The following is a 25609-nucleotide window of genomic DNA, read 5'->3' on the forward strand; positions in this document are numbered from 1 at the left end:
TTTCTTATTTTCGAGAGAGTTACAATGATATTTTAAGAAAAAGATTCATTTATTTACTCTTGGCTGTGCTGGGTCTTTGTTGTTGTGTGTGGGCTTTCTCCAGTTGGGACGGGAGTGGGCCACTCTTGTGGGGCACAGGCTCTGGGTACTCGGGCTTCAGTAGTTGCAGCATGAGGGCTCCGTACTTGTGATGTGAGGGCTTAGTTGCTCTGTGGCCTGTGGGATCTTCCCGGACAGGGATCAAATCGGTGTCTCCTGCATTGCAAGGTGGATTCTTAACCACTGGACCACCAGGAAAGCCCTGTAATGTTTTATTGGCTCAGCTCTGTGCCCTCTATAGCCCATGAGTTCTTCCTGAGCTTTAGGCCCTTTGAACTCCTGGCACTTACTTCTACGATGTAATAGGGAACCTGGAGAGCACAGAATGCTCAAGCTTTCATTGCTAATTAATGGGAGAAGTTCTGCTCTAGGGAAGTATTGCCATGGTGCGAGCAATCTTGAAACTACAGATGGAGCCACTGCATTGTATCAGCAGTCCTAGTCATCCAGGAGCGAGACTGAGCTGAAAGATTCACTTTATTGTCTGTCCCCTCTGTCTGACCCATGGGACTCTTGTATAAAGACCAGTCGTTTACATGTTTTATCCTCACATTGAGAATCATTATTCCAGTTAGAATAAAGGTTGAAATGCATATTGTCCTAACTTGTTCATAGCTTACAAAAGCTCTTGCCACTTAATAATACCATATGTGTTCCCCGGTGGCCCAGAGGATAAAGCACCTGCCTGCCATGTGGGAGACTTTGGTTCAATCCCTGGGTTGGGAAGATCCCCTGGGGAAGGAAATGGCGGCCCACTCCAGTATTCTTGCCTGGAGAATCCCATGGACAGAGGAGCCTGGTGGGCTGCAGTCCACAGGGTCGCAAAGAGTCAGACACGACTGAGCGAGTTCACTTCACTAAGAGTGTAGCAGATGACACCACCCTTATGGCAGAAAGTGAAGAGGAACTAAAAAGCCTCTTGATGAAAGTGAAAGAGGAGAGTGAAAAGGTTGGCTTAAAGCTCAACATTCAGAAAATGAAGATCATGGCATCTGGTCCCATCACTTCATGGCAAATAGATGGGGAAACAGTGGAAACAGTGTCAGACTTTATTATTTGGGGCTCCAAAATCACTGCAGATGGTGACTGCAGCCATGAAATTAAAAGACACTTACTCCTTAAGGAAAGTTATGACCAACCTAGACAGCATATTGAAAAGCAGAGACATTACTTTGCCAACAAAGGTCCGTCTAGTCAAGGCTATGGTTTTTCCAGCGGTCATGTATGGATGTGAGAGTTGGACTGTGAAGAAAGCTGAGCACCGAAGAATTGATGCTTTTCAACTGTGGTGTTGGAGAAGACTCTTGAGAGTCCCTTGGACTGCAAGGAGATCCAACCAGTCCATTCTAAAGGAGATCAGCCCTGGGTGTTCTTTGGAAGGAATGATGCTAAAGCTGAAACTCCAGTACTTTGGCCACCTCATGCAAAGGGTTGACTCATTGGAAAAGACTCTGATGCTGGGCAGGATTGGGGGCAGGAGGAGAAGGGGACAACAGAGGATGAGATGGCTGGATGGCATCACCAACTCGATGGACATTAGTTTGAGTGAACTCCAGGAGTTGGTGATGGACAGGGAGGCCTGGTGTGCTGTGATACATGGGGTTGCAAAGAGTCGGACACGACTGAGCGACTGAACTGAACTGAACTGAAGAGAGTAGATCTTAAAAGTTCTCATCACAGGAAAAAAGAATTGTAACCATGTGCAGTGACAAATGTTAACTACACTTACTGATTGTTTTGCCATATATACAAATATTGAATCTTTATGTTGTAAAGATAAAACTTAAACCTATTATAATGTTACATGTCAATTAGATCTCAGTTTAAAAAAAAAAGCAACCAGTCATTTTATCCAGGAGCAAAAAGTGTTGGACCTGGTAATTCATATGAGTGCAATGATTTGTCTTCAGACACTGTTAGGTGGTTCTCAGACCAGAGGTGAGCAGGGGGAATAGGCACTATAGAGCATGGTGTTGGGGACCACTGTCACAGAGGACTCCAACTTGGTCTTTAAGAAAGGCTAGGGGTGGACTTCCGTGAAAAGAGGAAGGTGATCCAGGTTAGGGAAACAGTGTGAATGTGAAAGGTGCATTTAGGGAATGATACACGGAGCAGTTTTGGTGGAGTGTAGGGTTTGTGTGAAATAGCAATGATCAAAGTATGTCTAGTAAGGCCCTAGGGTTTGGTGCAGTTGCCCCCTGGAATCAAACAGCATGAAAGGGCCTCCAACTGCTGCTCTGTTTTTATCGATTGTAATTCTGCATAAGATTTCACCTGCTATCAAGGGTGTGATTATGCTGTTTGACAGTCTGAAATTCACCAATGCAGAGGACTTCTAGTTAAACATATGGATCAAACATGTTTATTTCCATTTCTTCTTGAAAACCCACTAAAATGGCAATAAAAGTTATTTTAGAAAGTATAATGATAAAGGCATGGAAGAGGAGAAAAAGCATATGGGAGATTGTAATCAAAGTTTAGTTGCTGGTAGAACTGAGAAATCTGAAACCCAAGCTTCCAGTGTGGGGTTTCCACCCAAAAGACAGCCAGTCCGCACCATGGAGCCCTAGAAAGCCTCAGCCTTCAGGGACATACGGGGTATGTGTAAGTGAATGTGTTATGTGTAATGAGACTAAAAACCTAAAGTTTAAAACTTGTGCAGGGAGCAGCTAGATTCCTAGGTTGTCAGCCATCACTCCCAACCTCCTGCCACACACGTGTGCACACACACACACATGCAACCACATGGCTGCTGCTAGTGTAAGAAGTTCCTGGTAGAATAGAACCAGTGTGGTGAACATGGTCATAGCTGAAGGCAGAGATGAACTCAGGAAAAAGGGATTAAGTGAGAATGCTATCCTCAGGGAAAATATTGGAAAGTTTTTTTTTTTTTTTTTGCTGGGGTAGTGACAGGTGGTTCAGTTGGTAAAGAATCTGCCTGCAGTGAGGGAGACCTGGGTTCGACCCCTGGGTTGGGAAGATCCTTTGGAGAAGGGAATGGCTACCCACTCCAATATTCTGGCCTGGAGAATCCTATGGACTGTATAGTCCGTGGGGTCACAAAGAGTCAGACACAACTGAGGGATTTTCCCTTTCACTTTCTTTCAGTGACCAGTCTAAGGGGAGAAAACTATAGATCATGATATTTGAGGATCTTCAAGTGAAACAAGTGAGCAAATTCAGAAATCAGCTTTTAGACATGTTAGCACTCAGGAGGATTGATATAAAGCCATCATCAGATATGCAGGGTTTCAAAAAATTAACTTTGGTCCATCCTCTCTCAGAAACTCCTAGCTGTTTTCTTCCACCAGACAAGAAGAAACAGAGAAAGAAATCGTGAGATGCAGGACACAGGAGACTGACTCAGCTCAGGGGCCATGAGGAAGATGAAGGAGGATGACTTAGGACAGGAATGTAGAGCAGGCCTGGAGAAAAGGGTGCTGGACAGATGAGGCCAAGAGTTAAGTGACCCTGGTGGCACCTGCCCTGTCAAGAGTCTGGGGCTGAATTAGTGGCAGGTCCTTGAAGTCCAAGCTGAATAAAACATGCAGTTCTTAACTCTAGAGAAAAAGAAAAAGTTGTACAAGTAAGGATGTGTATGTATAGTATTCTAGAAAGTTATAATCCAAACCCCAAATATTGATTTAATGATGCTTTTCTAAATTGGGAGGACAGGAAAGGAGAGAGCTTTGTGTGTGTTAGCTGGTAGGGTACAAGAACTAATTCTTCAGCTTTGAGAGTGGCAAGTCCATAGTAATCTCTGACTTGGCAGAAATCAAGAAGTTATGCAGTAAGCATTTATTTAGAAGATACAATCAAGAGTTGAAGGTAATTGTTGCCCCCGGGAAGCAGAATTCAGCAATGGGGAGGAGGGCAGGAGACACTGGATTTCATTGTCTCTCCTGTAGTACTGTTTGTGTTTCAAACTATAGATACATGATTCCTTTGCTAACAACTAAAAATAAATAAAGATCACCAGTTGGGAGAATTTATGAGAAAGGTGGGAAGGTTCCAGGTTATTGTGAGCCTTAAATACTAATATGACAGTTTGACTCCAGCATTTCATAAAGGGTCAGTCTGCTGGGGTTACCCTGATGGTAGTTTATGGGCTGGATTGCATGGGAAGGTTCATTCAAGGATACTTGGACATGAAAATGGAAAGTCAAGGACAGGGAGACAAAATAAAAAGAAGCCCTGAGGCTGAGCGGCTTACTGACATCAGTGGGAAAGGGAAAGTCAGGAATGATGGTGTGGTTGCATTCCTGGGTGGTGGACTGATGGAAGGAAGACTGTGGAAGATTCAGGTATGGGGCGAGAATGATGGTGTTTAGGTGAATCCAGAGTGATGGCTGATCATGAAAGCAAGGCAGTCCAGCAGGCGGAATCCATGCGCAATCCAGGAACGGGCCTTGGGAGGTGAAGAGAAGCCAATTTTAGGGAGCCTTTCAGTTTGAAAGAATCATTGAAGAGGTGGCAGCAAAAGTCAGCTAGGAGGCTAACCCTGAAAGCTGAGGAAAGTATCAGTCAGCCCAAAGCATTATAGTCTTGTGAGTAAGATCAGAATTTAGAGATGGTGTGAGAAGGTAGTCAGGGAACAGAGACCCTTTGACACTTTGGAATCATCCAGTGTGATCCATTGTGGGTTCCTTTTTTCACTGGGTGAATCCTGTTTTCTTCAGTAGTATCTCCATCTTATCTTCTTGAAACTCCTTTTCTCCCCCTTCTTGTTTCAGACTTATAATGGAAAATTCAGGCATACACCAAATGAGAGAATAGTACAATGACTCCCTTGTAACCATGGCCTGGTTCTAACAGTTAGTAAGATTTTGTTTCATCTGACCTCCCACTCTTTAGGGGAGGCAACTGATGAATTGTCAAGCAAGTCCCAGTCATCCTATCCTTTGATCTATAAATACACCACATATGCCTCTAACAGATGAGATTAAAAAAAAAAATCAGAATACCATTATCCCAACATAATTAGCAGGACTTCTGTTACCTCATGTCACGTGCAGTCTGTGTTCCATTTCCCCCAATTGTCTTAAAAACATTTTCACACTTGGCTTTGTTTGAATCAGATCCAAACTCAAGATCAACACATTGCTTTTGGCTGATAATCTCATAAGTCTCTCTTAATCTGTAAGTTCCTTCAACCTTTTCTTTTTTTTTTAAAACTATATATTTGTTGACTATCTTGGACATCTGTCTTGTAGAAATTCTCACATAATGAATGTGGCTGATTGTGATTCCTGGTGTGTTACATGCTCCTTTATTCCTTATCTTTCCTGGCAAATTGGTCATTAGATGTGGAGGCTTCATTAGATTTAAATTCATTTTTTAAAAATTGAAATATAATTTACACACAGTGAGATAAACAGATCTCTGTTATGCAGTTCACTGAGTTTTGGCAAATGCATACATTCATGTCACGCACACTCCATCAAAATGTAAAACGTTTCTATTACCCTGCTTTCTTACTTTCTTTTGATCACTTCTTCACAATATATGTGGAAATCAAGCTACACCTACCAAGCACAGCTGAGAATTTTCACTCCCTGTTCTAGCCCTGCCTTGCCCATGGATATTTTAGCGCCAACTTTGGAAGATTGCTTCTTCATTAAAGATAACATGGAGAGTCCTGCTGTCTTTTGCACCAACTCTTCCTATGACCAGTCAATATATTTTTGCTGGCATCTTATGTCAGGACAATTTCAGTTGCAAGGAAGAAAAATTTGGATCTAAATTGGCTTGAATAAGATTTCACTGCCTCATGATCCTGAAAATTCTAGACATAGATCCTGGTTTCAAGGGAACCATGATCCAGTGGTTCAAACGGTATCCCCAGGGGACTGGCTTTTTCCCCCCATTTTTCTGCTCTGCCATCCACTGGGTCAACTTCATATTGTGTTTGGGTCCAGGATGTTAGCCAGTCCCAGGACTGCATGCTTTCTCAATCACATCTGGCAAGGAAGACTACATTTTTCCCACTGTAAGTACTAAAAATTATGAGATTCACCCTGATTGGTTTGACATAGGTCACATGCCCACTCCTGGTCCAGTCAGCCATTCAACTCCAGGGTCAGGAGTATAGTCAGCTGCTGCAGAGCCACTTGGATCTCTGACATGAAATCCAGGGGCTGTTGGTAGAAGAGACTGGTTGGGGCTTCCCTGGTGGTCCAGTGGTTAAGACTTCATCTTCCAGTGCAGGGCATGTGGGTTTGATTCCTGGTCAGGAAGCTAAGATCCCACAGGCCTCATGGTCAAAAACCCAGAACATAAGCAACAGAAGCAATCTTGTATCAAATTCAATAAAAACTTTAGAAATAGTTCACATTAAAAAAAAATCTTTAAATGTTAAAAAAAAAAAAAGATTGAGATCGGTTGCTGCAGGGGCAACCACAGATGTCTGTTAGAATCATCCTGGCCCCCAGAGCGTCCGTGACTGGGCCCCACCTGCCTCTGCCTCCCTGGAGCAGCTAAGCCCCTGGGCCAGACCCTACACCAGACCTTTCCTCGCCATCCTCCTTGCCAGCCTGCCCAGTTTCTCTATGTGAGCGTAGGGGTGAGGTGGTCACCGTGTTCACTCGGAGCTTGATGTTTTCAGCTGGGAGAAACGCACAGACCCCCGAGGCAGGTTCTACTACGTGGACCACAATACCCGGACCACCACATGGCAGCGCCCCACAGCCGAGTACGTGCGGAACTACGAGCAGTGGCAGTCCCAACGCAACCAGCTCCAGGGCGCCATGCAGCACTTCAGCCAAAGATTCCTCTACCAGGTGAGACGCGGGGGCCGGCCACAGGTGGAGGGCGAGCCTCCTGGCGCTATGAAACAGGCAGCTTCACACATTCTCCTTCCACCTGTTCGGTTGAGTAGGGAAAACAGTGGGTAGAAATGTCAGGCCCTGGAGATTTTACTCATTACAGCGAAATTCCTCAAAACTCTGGCATTTCTAACTTAGTGACTCAGTGTCTAGCTTCTGTATTTATGGGCTCAGTACCTGTGTCTGTAACCGAATTTCCCATCTTCCTTCTGAGACTGGATTTCTCTTCCGGTCCTTCCATCCAGGTCCATTTATCCTGCCTTGAGACCTGAAGGTCACTGTGACCTCTCCCATACCTCACCTTTTCAGATCTTTATTATCTGACAGATTCTAAAAGCTGGAGGGACTTTAATGTTCGCCTGGATCTGGGGATGGGCAAACTGTGGCCTCTGGACCAAATTGGCCCCCATCTGGTTTTGTAAATTAAAGTTTTATTGGAACACATGTACACTCGGTAGTCAAGGTTTTGACTGTGGCTGCTTTTGTGCTACAGTGACAGAGCTGAGTAGCCATAACAGAGACCAGGCGGCCCATAAAGTCTAAAATATTTTTTTTATGGCTGTTTACAGAAAAATTGTATGGATCCACCGGTCTAGATCAACTTCTTCTATCTGATTCTTGATTTTCCCCTTCTCCTCCCACCTGGAAGGTGAAGGCAGCCTTGGAATTGTCTCTTTGCTGGCATTCTCTCTGATCTGTACTGTTTTGAGCAGAGCTGTCTTCAAATATCACTGTCATTTTGTCACTTTTTAAAAAATCACTGTGGAGGGTTTAAGGGAAGGGGGCTTTGCTCTGAATTGATCACTGGTTCAAAACCTTCTGTGGCCATTACCTTCAGAATAACATTAAAATTTTATAGTCCAGGATTCAGAGTTTTGTGGTCCTGTGTCCCTTTAGGAACTTTCCTTCCTGGGTGTCTGTCTCACTGGAGCCCTGGGTTCCCAGCAACCCAGTGCTTGGTGGGGAGCCTCTTTGACAGAAAGGTGGGATTCTCAAGTTGTAACTCTGATTGCATTTTCTCTGAGCCCCTTGAATTTGAAGCTTGGGATCTGTAATATAGAACCTGTACAAGGTGTGGTATATTGGAGGTTGGAAACTTGTTGAGCTGGTCTATGATATTACCATGTTTAACAAACATTATTTCTATTTGAATTGAACTTCAACCCTACAACTCATGTCTAAGTGCTCAGAAAACCTGTAATTCCAGTTAACTGAATAGCATTCATCATCAGCTTTGCCATCATTTCCACCTCTTTTTCTGTTCACTCAAAGCATGAGCCACTGCATCAACCATAAGACATTGCCCTTGGCTGGCTTGTTACTTCTTTTGTTCGTGGGGGCTGACTGCTCACCATATAGTGTTTGCTTAGTATGAATGAGCAGAAAGTCCGCTGTTTGTCACATTGAGTTGCCTCCAAGGTCAGCTTGATGTCTGTCTACACCCGTGCCCCGTGGTGTGTACCTAGTTCAGCATCTATACTGCTGGGCATCTGGCCGCCCACTCCACAGCCCTTCTACATATGCTGGGTATCATGTTCTGCTATGTTTCAAAACTGGGTGGAATCTGACCCTTTCCTGCATTTCAGAAATTATTCCTCTTGAGTTGGGCCCCAAGGACTTTCCCTGCCATTTCTTTGGGTGGTCGTGGCTGCAAAACTGGGATGGTCTGAGCAGCTTTGTCCTTTGACTTAGAGACAAGGACGCATTTTAGGAGCCTTGCATAGTTTTTTCTCCCTGCTTACCCACTTTCTCAAATTGAAAAAGAAAAATCCATTGAAGGGCTCCTTCTCCCCCTTCCCTTCCCACACACCGTGTGGGTTCTGTCGGTTGGCCCAGATGTTTGGTGTGTGAAAGGGAAGATTCTGGAGCTCACGTCTGCTTGTGCTTTTGGAGGCATCATCTCCCTCACCTGCCTCTCTCATTTCAACAACACCGTTCTGGGCCTGCAGAGGTAGAACTTTGACTTGGAGTGTCCCCTGAAAGTAAAAGTTCAGGGCTTAAAATAAAAAAGTCCATTCTGAGTCCTCTAACATGGTTTCCTCAGCGTGGCTGGGGATCCAGGAGGGTTCTAGATGGAGTGATGATTCCCTTTTCTCCCTGAAACAAGACTCATGTTGAAAAATGGGCAGGCCTCTTTTTTTTGGGTCAGCTCTCAATGTCTCTCTGTTGACTTCCCTCCTCTTTGGAATTGGTTTACCCCTCTTGTTTGCTGTGGTGCCATGTCCTGGTTGCAAGTAAGAAGAGTCGCTTTCATAGAGTTATTTTGGGGTTTGGCCTTGGCCCAGGGTTTGACTCGGAAGACTTAAGAACTGATACTATAGCAGTGGCTTCCCCTCCTCCTCCTCCTCTGCCCCTGCTGCTGCTGCTAACGCTCCTGGGCCAAAACCAGACCTTATTCTTCTTTGCTGCCCTGCAGAGAACATGAACTATACAGTTTGACGTGGAAAGTCTAGGGAATCCCAGATGGCAGCCTCCTGCAATTCCTTCCAGCCTCAACACACACCTTTTTCTATCTCTCTGTTACTGTTCCTTTACTTCTTTTTAAAAAATAATTAATTAAGCATATGGGATCTAGTTCTCTGACCAGGGATTGAACCCGGGCCTCCTGCATTGGGAGCACAGAGTCTTAACCACTGGACCACCAGGGAAGTCCCCATCATTCTTTTTTTAAAAAAATATTTATTTATTTTGGCTGCACCAGGTCTCAGTTGCAGCATGCAGGATCTTCAGTCTTTGTTGTGGCTTGCGGGTTCTTTAGTTGTGGCACGTGGGATCTAGTTCCTTGATCAGGGATGGAACCTGGGCCCCCTGCCTTGGGAGCGTGGAGTCTTAGCCACTGGACCACCAGGGAAGTCCCTCGGTCCCTTATTTCTTACACGTTTCCCTCTCCTGATGCCCCAGAGTGCCTTTGTTACTTGTGATCATCACATGCACACTTGTGTTTGACCCATGCTGTCTTGCTTTGCCATCTGTTTTTGTGGTCTTGCTGCCGTCCACAGAGCAAGCCCAGCCTGTTCCTGTGCATCTTCTAATTGCAAAAGGACCCTGCTCGCAGCCTGCTGCCATTTCTGTGGCCACTCCTCCTCCTCTGCCACCTCAATCCTCCTCTAATAATCAGAGGAGAACAGCCAGTGTCAGCAAGACCGAAACACATCACTCTGTGGCTGCTAACGCGTGACGCAAAAGTGCTCTATCCAGAAACAGTGTTTCTTACTCTGTAAAGAGTCCCTTGGATCAAATTCTCAAGCCACCTGAGGTTTCTTCTGCGCCTACTGGTTGCATCCTTTAAAAAAAAAATAAGAAAGGAGCCTGCCTTCCACACTGTAACCTCTGTGCTCTCCCCAGAATTTGTCTTGCCCTCGGCTGTATTTGCTAGACATTCTTTATTTCTGAGTTGGTATCTTAAAATATTACTGGAACTTATCGCTCAGTCCCTGAGGGACTTGAACTCACGTGAGCCCTCTGGCTCACGGCCTGCACCCCAGTTCTCCCCACCCAGGGATGGTTACCAGGAAAATCATTCAACAGCATTCCTTTCTCTTCCTGATAATAAAGGAAGCTATCTTGGTCTCTTGGGGTCACTGGCACACCCCAGGGTCCCCCTTCTGCCAGCAGTCTCCCCACGCCCCTCTCTCTGTGGCTCTCCCAGCTGTGCTCCAGGTAGCACTTGCAATCTCTTGTTTCAGGGGAAGGTGTGGAAGAAGAAGAGAAGGGGCAGGTGATTGGCTCATTGCAGACATGGGATTTTGGGGTTTGGGTTTGCTGGCCAGAAAATATAGATTTTAATTTTTTTAATGTCTCCTTGGCTTCCTTTCATCTCCTCTAAACATATTTCAAGTTGTACTGTATACATTAGGGAAGAAATATCTGAAATAATCAAGTGCTTTGCTTTAACTGTTAAGAGGTAAAATCACGAGTGTCAGCTTCCACTGACCCGTTTCATATATTTGCTCACGTTTATCAGTCTCTGACTTCTCTCCCTTCCTCTCTCTCTCTCCCCCCGACCCCGTGCTGGGGAGGGGGTGATCTAATAGGATGAGAATGAGAGCATACCAAAGGCATTTGTCAGAAAAACCACCTGGATGAGAAAGAGTTAACATCGTGTAAAGTTTCTGACATTAAAAGAAGGCAAAGGTTAAGAAAGGGGCCTGTAAACATTTTTTTTTAACTTTATATACTTATTTATGCTGTAGCGTGCAGTATGCGGGGTCTTAGTTTCCTGACTAGGGATCACACCCATGCCCCCTGCATTGGAATTGTGGTGTCTTAACCCCTGTGCCACCAGGGAAGCCCCAAACATTTTTCATTTCTAGTTCAGTACAGGTCACAGAGGCTGTGAGGAAAGACCTTTTGGTGTATTGATTTGTAGAGTTAGACAGGAGATGACTGTAAGCCCACTGAAGCCTGGTTGGTACCAGTTGGGAGCTAATTTCCCATCAGAGCTCCTGGATGCTTTGCAGATCATTTGTTTACTCTGAAAACAAAACAAAATAAACAAAACAAAAACACAGAAAAATCAGCAAAAAAAAAAACCCAAAAATTACACCAAATGCTGCTGCTTTTAATTTCTTGACATAATCTTTCCTGTAGTCCTTCCCTTTTGCAAGGACATCCATTGCTCTAGCTCAGTGCTCACCCACTGGCTTCATTATCTGAAGCGCATGTGTGTTTCACAAGGTGGTTGCTTTCCTTCTTTGCCGAGTATAGCTACGAAAAAGTCAGAGGAGCTTGGATTTTATGAGATGCTCACTCCCCTCATTCCCCCACCTCCACACACACACACCAAAAAAAAAACCTCCGTGAATTTGGGAGGTGTTTTTTTCCCCCCAGTAACCATCAGACAAATCTGAATTGTGGTGACAAGCGTAAGGTTGAGGGCAACATGCCTCAAATCGAGGACAGCCTAGCGTCCCACACCTTGGAGAAGTCTCACCCTGCCTCTGCTGAAAGGTGACTCCGTTCCATCAAGGGACCTGTGGTTTCCAGACTTAAACGTCTTTGTTGCAACTTGATTTGGAAGAGATGCCTGTGTCACCACCACCTCGGAAAGAAAGTTGCTCTGTCATTTCAGCTGGGGGTGGAAGGGGTTTCGTTGGCCGTTGAGTTCTACCAATGTTTTCTCAAGCTGAGACTGAGCTCCATTCATTCTCCTGCCCGTGTGTGGCTCCATCGGCCCCAGACGGGGCCAGCCAGGCAGCCCGAAGTCTGCACTGAGAACTTGATCCGCCTAACATAGCGATTAAATTTTAGTAAGTGAAATAAAAATGCTTCGGCGAGAGAGAAGAAGAAGAAGAAGAAGAAGAAGAAAAACAACAGAAAGAGAGAAAGCAAGCAGGGAACAATGCTTGTTTTATTTCACTCTGAAGAGTCTTTGACAGCCCCCCCTTCCCCGCAGGATATGAGAACTCTCGGGCCGCTGCAGCCTGGCCCCAGGGACCCCACAGCAGAATTAGGCAGGGGCTGGGGGGCTCTAATGTAAACAGTAACCCTCAAGGCCTGGAGTCAGCCTCCCCAACCCTGCTTCTTTCTTTCTTTCTCCTGTCTCCCCTTCTCTCTCACCACCTCGCCCCCAGCCCCACCTCCCCAGACAGGCGCCCACAGAACACTGAACAACTTCAGGTTCAGGCCGGAGGAGAATAAAGGTGCTTTGTGAAGGGAAGCCAAGCGTTCCTGGGGGAGGTGAGGGGCCCGGGGCCTGAATGTGCCCTCAGTCCGTCGCACACACGCACACACGGCTGCTCCCTCTCCCTGCGCACCCAGGAGTGGGGTGGAGGGAGGAGGGCCCAGCCCCCAGCCAGGAAGCTCTGGGCGTGGGCAGGGCTTGTGGGAATGATTTCATTGGAAAGGCCTGCGATATTTTTTCCCCTCCCGTGTGTGGTTCTTGGAGAAAGTTGGAGGTGGTGGTGGTGATTTCAGTCGCCTTGGCTGCCCTGAGCAGGAGCTGAGAGGAGGCACCAGGCTGAGCTTGCCGGGCAGCCCTGCTCCGGGCCCTCCTGCCACGCCTGGGGCCCGCTCCGGGCCTCGGCTCACCTTCACCTGCACACCTCTCCCTCCCCCTCGCTCCACCCTCTTCACTACCTGTCCCGGCCCTCAGTGTGCAGGGTTCTTTTGGGGTTTTTTCCTTCGAAGAAGAAGAAGACTTTGGAGAGGAGCAGATGCCACCTAAGGCCCCACTGTTTGCTCTGCAAAGTGCTGAAATGTGGAAACTAGTCCTTGGCAGTTTTAATTTTGATCGATTGGTTTATTTTTATCCAGCGGCTTTTTTTTTAACCCCTGTGTTTTGCTGTGTTTCTGTGTTTAGTCTTCGAGTGCTTCCACTGACCATGACCCACTGGGCCCGCTCCCTTCCGGCTGGGGTAAGTATTGAGTTCTCTGTTCTGTACCCTCAGGGCGTCAGCTGATGGCTCCGTGGCGCTCTGTCCTCTTTCCCCATGCGTCTTCCTCATTCTTCTGCCTCCGTTCCCCTGTTTCGACTCTTTCCAGCACACCCTCCAGGGATGCCCAGCTGGAACAGTTGCAGGCGATGGGGCTGGAAGGTGGGGAAAATAGCCGAGCTCTCCTGCACCCCCGGAACACCTCCTCCGCCATCACTGCAGGGGCCTGACCCTATGCAAGAAATGTCCCAGCAGCCATGGGACTGTTGGGTTGCAGTGCTGACTTTCAGGGTGCCCCCTCAAGAATCCATCCTATGTGGTGAAGGCATTGTGACACTGGCTGATTTCTAGATGCATTTGTAGGTCTGTGGCTGTCTGCTGAGACACCTTACCATACCTTTCTTTGCAGTTGAGATGGTGGAGGACTTCAGCTCGATTTTGAATCATGGAAGCCATCTTTTTACTTGTGATAAATGGCTGTGAAAGGGGCCAGAGGGAAGCAGATGAGAGAGTTGAATGTGGGCTGCTGACATTAGGAAAGTGTACCATTGCTAGTTTATAATGCCATGCTGGATTCTCCCTGTCACTGGAGAATCCCAAGTCCTTCATGTCGTTGGCCAGTAATGAGTTAGAGGGATGGACAGCCGTGACCTGAGAGAGATGGTGGGCCTTATGACTATTTTGGGAAGGAGTGGCTGTGCCAAAAGCGGTCATGAGAGATGGTGGGACTCAGCGCATTCTGCAGCTCTGATCTGGGTCAGGGTTTTGTTCAGTATATATGCCGAGAGTCCTTTGGAGCTGAAGAGGGCAGACTTTGCAAAACTTGGCATATGTCGGGTTTAATTTGTTAGGCCTGCAGGAGACAGTGAACGCCGGTTTGATGGTGTGAAGTTGGGCAGGGGTGTGCTTCCCAACAAAGGAGCTGACAATGATAGGATGAGCATCACCTGAAAAGTGCAGCTTGTGAGCTGGATCCTGTTGATGCAGACACAACTACTGCCTGGTCATAATTTATGGGGTTACATCAACCCCCAGAGACCCCTAGGGTATCACTTAGTCAATTACCACTGCATTCCAGGGCACTGCAAAGACCCTCTAGTCCTTCTAGTGGGATATATCTGTTAGTGAGGTCCCCCCATTTAGTTCTTTATTTTCAGCTCAGGAATCCCTTAGTCACACAGGTGATCCATCTGACTCCCTGAAAGAATGAAAGGTCATAGTTCATTGTTGTCTCAGAGTTTGACAGCAAGTCAAACATGAGCGGGTCAAATAGGTTCCCTGGCTGGGCAGGAAAGGACTCATCAGATGAAATGAGAATTGTGTAAAGCTATCTGGCAGACCCTGTGACCTACAGTGGGGATCCCAGAATTGTTCCTGGATCCCTAGAGTCAAGTGGTTTGTTTCCATACCAGTTCTGCTAAATGATGATCACCAAGTAGGAGCTGCAGTGGGGTCTTGAGAACAACTCCCAGATGCCAGGTGTGAAATAGCTGAGATGGGAATAGGAGCCATGGCTGGAGTCAGCGCTATTTTACGAATGATCAGGAAAACACACAAGACTGTGATGATGTGAAACTGAGAGGAAAAGGAGCATCTGGCCAAGGGCCCGGGAACCTTCCTGATGGAGTCCTCTGGGCTTTGTGTTGGCTTCCCCAGGGCCCATCTCCCCAGGGAGAGTTAAGAGTCTAAGAATAGCAAAACCGAAGGAGAGTTGCGTTTAGGGCAAGCCTGCTGTTGAGTCTACTGTGCTCAGTCCCGGGTCCCTTTCGGCTCCTCCAGCAGAGACTCCACGTTCTCCCCAAGCACTGACCCAGGGGTCCGGACACCTTAGGTTTAGATCCACGTCGTCTCAGCTCCTCTGACCCTGGGTGTGTGACTGAATGCCCCCGAGTCCCTTTCTTCCTAGATGAAGTTGGGCTAAGATGTTTAAGGACTTTCCCAGCCCTCAAACTACCACGTTGTATGCAGCAAGGTGGTTCCCATGGGCCGTGGGAGGCCCTCACGTAGTGACAGTGGCATCGGCTGGCTGGACAGATCCCCCAGGCTTGGCTTTGGTCCTTGGCCAAGAATACGTGGACAGTCTAGTTCATAGCAGAAGCTTCTGGGCTGGGAGTGGCTCCCCAATCCCCTCACAACCCTGTCAGGAAGCCAGTCCTCTGTGGAACAGTCCCACAGGCTGTTCTGAGGTGATGGGAGCTCTGTCATAATCCCAGGCACCTTCTTTTCTTTCTTTTCCTTTTGTCTGTTGTTTTTTGAAATTTCCATCAAGTAATGGATACCAGGTAAGGCAGACAGGGACCAGGACCCTTGGTTGATACTGTGAACATTGCAGGCTGCTGCTCAAGGGGTGGGGGCTGGGCTCCATAGTTCTGGATCTTTTTCAGCTTTTGGGTTCCCTGTAGCTTCTGGAACTGATTATTTTTATTTCTTTAATTTCTCCTTGTCATCAGTAAAGAGGGAGGGCCATGCACATTGTTTGTTTTCAGGACAGAAACAGTGTTGAAAGCTGAGAAACTTTTAAGTTGGGAAAGGTGAGCGCTATCGTGCCTGCCATCCACCTGGAACCAGTGGGTGCCCCCTTCAGTCCCTCTCAGAATCACCAGCTAGAGTTGAGCTTGCCCCTGCAGCCCATACTTTCTCCCTCAAACAACTCAGAGTCATCGTTAGTACAGCAGTAAAGGGCCAGAGAGTAAATATTGTCCAAAGGAGAAAGTATGTCTGAGCTCACCAGACACTGCCCCTCTTGAAGCACACACATAGGAATAATACCAGGATGCCCACAGCCCCAGGTGTCTGCATGTATGCACAACATAGAGATTTTGCTGGGATGTGGGAGTTTGAGAACCAAACTTTGCCTTTAAGCAGGAGGGTACAGAGGCCCGGTGGTGCTGAGCAGAGAGGTATGAGGGAAAAGGCAGCCTCCCCCCGTGCCCCCAGTGACCCTGCCTATGGGACAGGGATGCCTAGGTTGGCTGCATCCGAGGACCAGAGAGTAGCCGTGATGGACTGGGGTGGGCGCCAGGGTCGAGGGGAGGCTGGGCTGTGTCTGCACTTTGCACACAGCTGGATGCAATTACGCCTCTGGTTTCAGCTGGCCTGCTCCCCCTCTGTGTTGCCACACCGCCCGCTTCCCTCCAGCAAACCAACCGAAGACGGTGCTTCATCTTGAGTTGAAAACGTGTATACCCCTCCCCTGCTCCCCAGTAGGGAAAGATCCTCTTTGTCCTTTTTTTCGCCAGTGACAGACACGAGTGAGCCAGGCTTGCGCTGGTTAAACTTCTCTAACAGGGTGGGGACAGAGGCAGAGACGCAGACCTAGCACCCAGGAGGTGGGAGCCAGAGGGGAGAGGACATGGGCTCAGCGTGCCTCAATCTGAGCGTCCACTTTTCTTTCTCCTCCCCGGCAGAGAAGAGACAGGACAACGGACGGGTGTATTACGTGAACCACAACACACGCACCACCCAGTGGGAAGACCCTCGCACGCAGGGGTGAGGACTTAGGCCGGGAGGGCTCTGGGTGGGCCCTGTGCACGTCCGTTGGCCTGGTGGCCTCGCACTGTATTTGGCCTCCGTGGCTGATGTTCTGGGACCTTTAAGCACACACAAGTGCCCCCAGACCCTCACGATATAGTGAGAGCTTGAAAGTGGCACCTTACGTTGGCCTTCCTCATGGCTGCAGCGTGGCCTGACTGGCCAGTGTTGCTGGTCTCTGTTGTACAAGCTGCTGATGAAGTGATTTCTGAAGGGTTATGTGAGAACTCCCCCCGACCCCAATACTCCTCTACTACCCACCCCCCAGAAGCTAGTCTGGGATGGGGCACTTGATGTCTCGGGATTGCTGGTGGCTGCTCAGGCCACGGCCATCCACCCAGGGTGGGGATTCTTTGCGCCTTGGGACAGTAATGGTCTCTCTCCGCTGCAGACCTTGGGTATTGCCAAGTACATTTCCTTGAGGCCTGTGCGGGTCCTGGGTAAAAGCAGAGAGAAGGCAGCTCCAGCCTTCTGGGGACCCCTCCCCCCTTAGCATGGATGCCCAGAAGGTGAGATATGAGACCCTGCAGCCCCTCTCTTCCCGTGTTTTCAGGATGATCCAGGAGCCGGCTCTGCCCCCAGGGTGGGAGATGAAGTACACCAGCGAGGGGGTGCGCTACTTCGTGGACCACAATACCCGCACCACCACCTTTAAGGATCCTCGCCCGGGGTTTGAGTCAGGGTAAGGACTTGGCACGTAGGGCTTCCCAGGTGGCGCTAGTCGTAAAGAATCTGTCTACCAACGTAGGAGACGAAAGAGACATGGGTTCAATCCCCGGGTCAGGAAGATCCCCTGGAGAAGGAAATGGCAACCCACTCCAGTATTCTTGCCTGTAAAATCCCATGGACAGAGGAGCCTGGCGGACTACAGTCCATGGGGTCACAAAGAGTCGGACAAGACTGAGCGCCTGAGCACCAGCACCGAGGACTCTGCGCAGGTGACATCACTGTTAGCTTAGGCCTAGTAGAGCTGCTCTTACCACCCTCTAGTGGCCAGTTGTGGTGCCACGCCAGTGGCGATGGGGCGGGAAGGGGCTTCTCTATTGAGACTAACACCGGTGGTCTTTCCCTAAAAGCAAGAGGTCTGGCTTTATTTCTAGGTTTTCTTTTTAACCTTCAAGTCTGCAGAAGATCTTAGTGGCAGTCCCTTCCTTTCTTTTATGCTTTACTTTACTCGTCTCTAAATTAACAGAGCAGTAGCTTTCCTTAGGGCTAATATGTTGCCAAGTTTTGAGAAATCTCGTGGATTCCAGAGCAACTTTGCTCTTCCCAGGACGAAACAAGGTTCCCCTGGTGCCTACGACCGAAGTTTTCGGTGGAAGTATCACCAATTCCGTTTCCTCTGCCATGTGAGTTCTGGTACTGGGGCCTCCCCCTGGAGATTGGGGTTACAGAGTCATTTCAGCAGTTTCCTAGCCTAATTGCAGGCGTTGGAACACTTGTGTCTTAGGTGGGAGCAGGTCACTTGTCTCACTCTGAGCAGTTATGTGACATTGTCTTCCATTCCTAGGGGACCAAGTTCTCTACCCCCCAAACCTGGGGGTAGGTGGTAGGGGAAGCCTATTCAACAGACAACTGATCAGATTGAATAGTTACCACCAATGCCCCAATTTGAGGTCTCTGTTTTCCTTTTCTTTTCAGTCAAATGCTCTCCCCAGCCACGTGAAGATCAGCGTTTCCAGGCAGACACTTTTTGAGGATTCTTTCCAACAGGTTAGAGAATAATCACTGAGTCTAAGACCCGGGGCAGGGACAAGGCCCTCTGCTACCACCCTGTCTTCTCTTGTGTGGCCCTTTAAGCCCGCATGATACGGTTTTCAAGGCGTGGGCCTTGGTTATGGGGGATCAGCTGAAGAGCAGGCCTGGGAGTCCCTGGTCGCCTGCCCCTGGCCTGCCATGGAAAGGAGAATGGCTGGCTGGCCACGACCTTCTGTCTCCCCAGATCATGAACATGAAACCGTATGATCTGCGCCGCCGGCTCTACATCATCATGCGTGGCGAGGAGGGCCTGGACTACGGGGGCATCGCCAGGTGAGCTGGGAGCCCTGAAAGGCCGTCCTGCACCCTGCTTCCCCAAGCTGCAGGGCACCCAGCCAGGAAGCTGCTTCCTTTCTCAGACAGTTGCCAAAGCTCTCCTGCACCTTCAGGAGTGGGCAGGAGTGTGGGTGGTCCGGAGGGGCATGAGAACTGGGTCCTGGGGTCCTCTTCTGGGCTAGGCATCAGCTCTCTAGTTGCTGGGTCAAGGGGAGGCCGGGGGGTGGTTTCTAGGGGAGGGGTTCAGGATGATGGCTCTTTTTAAAAAAATTTTTTTTATTTTGTATTGGGGTATAGTCAATGAAACTGTTGTGATAGTTTTAGGTGAACAGTAAAGGGACTCAGCCGTCCGTATACATGTATCCATTTTCCTCCAAACCCCCCTCCCATACAGGCTGCCACACACCATTTGAACAGAGTTCCCTGTGCTGTACAGTGTCATTATTTCTTTACTTTACCCCATCTAGTCGCACCAGTGGGCAGTGGTTAGATACCGGTATTAAGTGGTTGTCCATTGGAATAGACCCTGGACTTCACTTCCTCTTGAGGCAGCTGGGGTGGATTCAGTTGGGGGTCTTGGCGTAGATCTGGCATATATAAGCTGTGTCCCAATCCAAAGGGTATTGATCAATATTCAGCTGCATGTCACGTGCACAGTGACAATAAAATGAAAACAAATGATATACTCCTAAAAAGAACTCAAAGCATTGTCTTGCCCTCACCCCAGTGCTGCTACAAAAGTTAATAGATTCTCTGGCAAAATGTTGCGTTGGACGATGGGGCATGAGGGCCCCGGCAGAGAGGAGGAGCGTCTTGGCTGCAGTGACCGTTCAGCCTGCTGGCCTCTCTCAGTGTGGGGACGTCTTCTCGCTTGGTGTTGGGTTAACTCGCTCCTGGTCCTGTGTGTGCTGGTGGCGTTGCCCTCTGTGTTGGCCCCTGTGGATCGATTGCTCTTTTTCTTCCATGGTGACCGTGGTGACCTCCTCTCTAGGCTCTCCTTGGTGGTGTGGCTCCCGCCCCGTGTGTGTCTGTCTCTCTGTGTCCTGCCAGTGGTTTTACCCTATGGTAGGTTACGTCATGCTGTTCTACCACAGGGTAGAACCACGGACAGGATACCGGGGCACCCTCTGCATCGAAGAGATTCCTCGTCTGCCTGGCCACAAACAGCCCAGCAGCCAGGGACTGGCCCCCCTTGGGACGTCCCCCTGCTTGTGTAGCTCAAGCCTCAAAGGACTCTGAATTCTGGCTTGAGGCTTGTACCTAGGGTGCAAAGAGATGCTAAGGTGTGGGCGTTGGTTCAGATGAATTTGTGGACATACGGGGAAGGGTATGGTGGTGGGTCTGGGGTGAAGGGATGGTGGGGTGGTGGGAGCGAGGTGTAGACACAACCTGATGAACAGAATTGTCCTGCATCAAGGATTAGGAACACATTACTGTGTATTTATATTAGACTGCTTAGGTAGGGTGGAAGCAGGGTGACTGCTGGTCGTAGAGCCCTTTTGCAAGATTTAGAAAAAAATGTCCTGTCTCAAGACACTTCTGTGTTGAAAATGGTCACAATATACTGGTTTTATTAGGAAAAAAATGCAGCTTGATGCTGTTTGCAGGAAATTTGTTGTGACAAATGTACACATCTATGGTATTTTAACGTCATGTCCTTGTGCAGTGCACAGTCTACACAACTGTGCATGGCAACCCAGAATGCAAGGAGCCCCTTTGCCATTAGATGCTCTGGATATCAGATGGAAAGCCCCAGAATACAGCACCTGGAGCCAACACTCACACACACGGGTTTGCCTGAGCATTGTTGTCCAGTGCAGTTGTTCTGATTCATCCTAGGTCTGACCCTGCCCTGTTCACAGAGGTTAGCCCAGGGCTGATCGCAGTGGGGCTGCCTCTCCAGGATGCATGTCTGCAGACTATGTACTGTTTGACGGCAGAAGAGACTCGTGCCTGCAGAGCAGGTGAGCAGGGTGTGATCCATTAGTCCTGTTTTCCTCTCTCTTCTCTCATAGAGAGTGGTTTTTCCTCTTGTCCCACGAGGTGCTCAACCCCATGTACTGTTTATTTGAATACGCCGGGAAGAACAACTACTGCCTGCAGATCAACCCTGCCTCCTCCATCAACCCCGACCACCTCACCTACTTCCGCTTTATCGGCCGATTCATCGCCATGGTAAGATTCGCTGTTATCAGACCTCCAGGGAGTGCAGTCACAGACCTGTAGACCACCAGCAGCTCTGAAGGCTAGGTGCCCACTCTCTGAGCTCTGCCCTCATCTTTACAGAACTCACTAAAGATGCAGAAAGCTAGTGAGAGTTCCGGAAATAGTCCAGAGCACTGAAGAGGTTTTCACGTTCATTTGTGTAGGACTTGTCAAGAGAAAGCCCAGGGTCCCCGGATCAAAGTCTTCACTTAACACTCAGTGCATGTGCTGTCAAGGGTGGGGGATGACGGGCCATCTCTGGGTGTTGCCGTGAGCTGGGTGGCGGTGTCTGGGAGTGTCCGACTGAGACTTGGGCCTTCTGGAAGGGGATGGGGAATCTACACTAGCTGAGAACAGGGCCCTAGTTGATCGACTGGTGCAAGATGTTGGAGTCATCTGGCAGGAGGAGGGAAGAGCAGGGATGGGGAGTTGGGCGTTTGTATTTATGTAGAAACAGGAGCACAGTGTAAATTTGGAAAGGGCGTCACCTTGTATGCATCCGGTTGAGTACCTCGTGAGCACCGAGACCCAGGATGGAGAAAGGGGAGCCCATGGAAGGCCCAGTCCCTCTGCCACGTTTGGTCGTTGGAGAGCTTTCACTACTAATTTGCCTTTGCTCCTTCCTCTCACTTCCTGAGTGAGCGTCAGCCCTGCTCCCCTCTCAGGAGGACCCAGGAGCCCATGACTAAGTATGTCCCTTGCCTTTGTCTGGAGGTTCTTGGCCAAGGTGCTTGGGCTCAGGAAGTGGGCACATTCTTCCCAGGTCTAGAGACCCGCCTGGCCCTGTGGCTGACAGGACAGACCAGTAAAACCCTAGACTATTACTCACTGCTGGCCCGCCAGCAGCAGCAGGGGCGTCTGCATTATTTTTGGCTGCCTCTGCTGCCCAGCTCTGAGCAGCAGTGAGTCAGGGCCGCCACCTGGGGCTGTGCTGAGCGAATCTCCTCTGTGTGCGTGGAGGCAGACCTCTGCTAGAGCGAGGGGCTGGTGGGCACGCAGAGGGCCAGAGGTGGGTCCTTGTGGTCTGCAGGTGGGACCAAGAGGGCTACAGACCTAGCCTTCAGGCCCCTGGGAGAGCCAGATGCTCAGGACCGCAGGGAGCAGTAGCCGGGCTCTGATATGGGGCATCTGAGGAAAACCAGACCTCTCTGCTGTGCCTCTTCTGTCCCCAGGCTCTGTACCATGGAAAGTTCATTGATACAGGCTTCACACTCCCTTTCTACAAGCGGATGCTAAACAAGAGACCGACCCTGAAAGACCTGGAATCCATTGACCCTGAATTCTACAACTCCATTGTCTGGATCAAGTGGGTCCCCTCTGTTGCCCGGTGCTGGGAGAGGAGGGGTCTCTGGGTGGATAGTAGGCGGGTGGAGATGCCCAGCTTCTAGGTCCCCCTGTCCTGGGACGCTGTTCTGGGCTCTAGGCCACCTGGGAGTCCTTGTGTCCCACGGGCACTGAGAGTGAGTGACGGGGCAGGACTGAGGGAAGACCCTTCTAAGACAGACAGCTTCCCTCTTGGTCTCTTGTGCCCCCAGAGAGAACAACCTGGAGGAGTGCGGCCTAGAGCTGTACTTCATCCAGGATATGGAGATCCTGGGTAAGGTGACGACCCATGAGCTGAAGGAAGGGGGCGAGAGCATCCGAGTGACAGAGGAGAACAAGGAAGAGTACATCATGTGAGTTGAAAGCTCTAGGGAGCCGGCGGGGCCCGGGAGGTGGGGGCAGAGACACAGCCGGCCGCAGAGAAAGAGCCTCACGCTCTTATCCCGGGGCACTGTCTTCAGCTAGGCCCCCTCGTGTGGCCCGTGGGTCTCCAGGGATGGGAAGAACCTTCCGTTTTGCACTGACCTTAGATGGCTGCCGTGGCAGTGATGTGCTGGCCAGAGCCAGGTAGCCAGAGCCCAAGGCCCTCTGTTCAGCCCCTGGGTGCTCCTTGTTCCCAAGTCATAGATTCATGACTGCAGGACAGAATTTCTTTGAAGAGGCATAAAAGTTCGACCACTCCTTTGTTCTCCTAACTGAAAGGGCATGTGTGCTCTGCCTGCTTAAAGCCACTGTCACCTGTGGGATTGTACACGAACATGCCCGTTCACTTCAGGTCCCTTGGGCCAGGCTTTTAACCCCCGTTCATCTGAGCTTCAGTCAGCGGTGACGGGAGGAGCAGAGGAGATGTTGAAGATTCAGATGTCTGTGGGTTACTGTGAGGTTTTAAGGGCCGTGCTCTGGGGCCGAAGTTGCCCGGGTGTCCCGCCCGCCCAGCTCGGCTCTCGGCTGCCTCCTTGCTTCCAGCAGTGGCCACCTCCCAGCAGACCCTGAGCTGCCCCAGAGGAGTGGGTCTCGGGCTCCCCCGACGGTCAGTCTTGGTTTCAGGCTGCTGACCGACTGGCGTTTCACCCGGGGCGTGGAAGAGCAGACTAAAGCCTTCCTGGACGGCTTCAATGAGGTGGCCCCCCTGGAGTGGTTGCGCTACTTTGACGAGAAAGAGCTGGAGGTGAGAGCTGAGTTTGTGGGGACCCTGAACCCCCGGCCCCTGGGGCTGTCCTGCCCTTTGATAGCCTCGCCGAGCACCCATAGCAACTCATCAGTAAAACCCCATGCTCTCCCAGGATGGCATCAGCAGGCACATACGGTTAATTTGGGTCTTGCACCTGCCCTTACCTGGGCTCTTGTTTGCAAGGGGTTGTCATGCAAGACTTGGGCTACCCATACTGTTAAAACTGCCGACAGAGATGTGTGGGGTGCTTCCTCCTGCCAGGGAGTAGATGGGGCTGTATGTGCTGTGGGGACGGGGCTGGTGCTGGGTACCTGACAAGCCCTCTCTCCTCCGTAGCTGATGCTGTGCGGCATGCAGGAGATAGACCTGAGCGACTGGCAGAAACACACCATCTACCGGCACTACACCAAGAACAGCAAGCAGATCCAGTGGTTCTGGCAGGTGGGCCCTGGGTCTGTCCCCACAGTAAGCGCAGAGGCTCTGGGCAGGCGTGTTTGGGCAGTACCCCCAGGAAGCGAGACCAGATTGAACCCCAAGCTTTTGGACGCTTGTTGTGTCATCACCTTCCTCGTCTTTGACACTCTCCTCGCCTCCCCCAACTCCCAAAAGGAGGGGAGAAACCCAGTCTTGGGATGATAGGAGCTGGCTTGTGGCCGCTGCATTAGACAGGAGGTGTTGCTGGCAGTGGGCCAGCCTTGGATGCTGGTGTGCGGGCTGGTGGGGACGGGGCCATGAGCAGGGAGGAAAGTTCTTGTAGGTCATGTGGTCTCCAGCTGGGTGGAACGGAAAGCGTGGGCTTGGCTCCAGAGAAACTGAAAGAGCTCCTTGTCCTGCATATAAGGAGTCAGTTGCTTTGTATGTGCGGGTCTTGTTGTTGTTATCACTTTGCCGTATAGCGTACATAAAAAAGAACGAGCAGAGGTAGGGTTTCTGTGGAGGTGAAGTTCACATACCATAAAATTTGCCACATTAAGTGTTTGGAGTGGCTCTTACAATGGCTTCTGACAGTGCTGTGCCCACAATCACCACTGTTGAATTCCAGTGCATTTCATTTCCCTCAGAAAGAAATCTCACACCTATTAAAGCAGTCAGTCTCATCCTTTGTATGTTTTTAAAGATGGAACTTGGGGGACTTCCCTCGTGGTTCAGTGCTTCAGCGTCCACCTTATGGTGGAGGGGACACTGGTTCGACCCCTGGTATGGGAGCTAAGGTCCCGCGTGCTGCAGGGCAACTAAGCCCACTGGCCACAACTGGAGAGTCCGTGTGCCACAACGAAAGATTCTGCATGAGGCAACCAAGACCCGATGTAGCTAAATAAATACATATTTTTTTAAAAAGTGGAACTTGGATGAGGAAGAGAATTTTTGGCCTGGAACCAAGAGCTGTCACATAGACTGGTGGGAATGATGTATACACACAGCCTCTTAGAGCGGCTTTGGGGTTTCCCAGGGAGTAACTGTCACCCACCCCCACAGACCATGCTGGGGCTCCATGTTCTCAGCCCCAAAGAGGGGCCCTGGCTCATTGCAGGGTTACAGGTCAGGGTGAAGTGCTGGGCTGAGTGGGCCCTGACTCTGCCTGGGCTTGCGGGGCTCCAGGTGGTGAAGGAGATGGACAACGAGAAGAGGATCCGACTGCTGCAGTTTGTCACTGGGACCTGCCGCCTGCCTGTTGGGGGATTCACTGAACTCATCGGTACGTTTTCCCTGCCCTGATGGTGCTGTTGGGTGGAAGTGAGGACAGCCTAAAGCAGGGACAAGACTTCATGTCTTCCTGGAAGCAAGTCAGTGGGACTTGTCTGTGGTGGCGTCGGAGGGCCCTGCCTCAGGAAGGGGCTGACTTGGCATAGATAATATGTGTTCCTTTGGATACAGGTAGCAACGGCCCACAGAAGTTTTGCATTGACAAGGTTGGCAAGGAAACCTGGCTGCCCAGGAGCCACACCTGGTGAGTGTGCTGGTTGCAGGGGGAGGTGGCTGGAACCCGAGACCCGATGAGCCCCCAAGAGCAGCCCTGAGGCCGAGGTGGCTTCAGTGCCTTGATCCTG

General features: G+C 49.8%; 1 protein-coding gene across 5 annotated transcripts in view; it reads left to right on the forward strand.

Annotated features, from left to right (window-relative positions):
• WWP2 (WW domain containing E3 ubiquitin protein ligase 2) overlaps positions 1 to 25609 on the forward strand; it is a 146472-nt gene that overhangs the window by 117805 nt on the left and 3058 nt on the right. For all 5 annotated transcript variants that reach the window (XM_070770836.1, XM_070770832.1, XM_070770833.1 and 2 more), the window contains exons 10-23: positions 6704 to 6878; positions 13225 to 13279; positions 16705 to 16786; positions 17382 to 17510; positions 18102 to 18177; positions 18470 to 18541; positions 18771 to 18859; positions 20878 to 21037; positions 22240 to 22373; positions 22603 to 22743; positions 23438 to 23558; positions 23898 to 24002; positions 25161 to 25257; positions 25437 to 25509. In XM_070770836.1, coding sequence (XP_070626937.1) covers positions 6704 to 6878; positions 13225 to 13279; positions 16705 to 16786; positions 17382 to 17510; positions 18102 to 18177; positions 18470 to 18541; positions 18771 to 18859; positions 20878 to 21037; positions 22240 to 22373; positions 22603 to 22743; positions 23438 to 23558; positions 23898 to 24002; positions 25161 to 25257; positions 25437 to 25509 — 1509 coding nt within the window. The remainder of the gene's footprint in view (positions 1 to 6703; positions 6879 to 13224; positions 13280 to 16704; positions 16787 to 17381; positions 17511 to 18101; positions 18178 to 18469; positions 18542 to 18770; positions 18860 to 20877; positions 21038 to 22239; positions 22374 to 22602; positions 22744 to 23437; positions 23559 to 23897; positions 24003 to 25160; positions 25258 to 25436; positions 25510 to 25609) is intronic.

This window comes from Bos indicus, chromosome 18, assembly GCF_029378745.1.
Source record: "Bos indicus isolate NIAB-ARS_2022 breed Sahiwal x Tharparkar chromosome 18, NIAB-ARS_B.indTharparkar_mat_pri_1.0, whole genome shotgun sequence".
Taxonomy (NCBI): Eukaryota; Metazoa; Chordata; class Mammalia; order Artiodactyla; family Bovidae; genus Bos; species Bos indicus.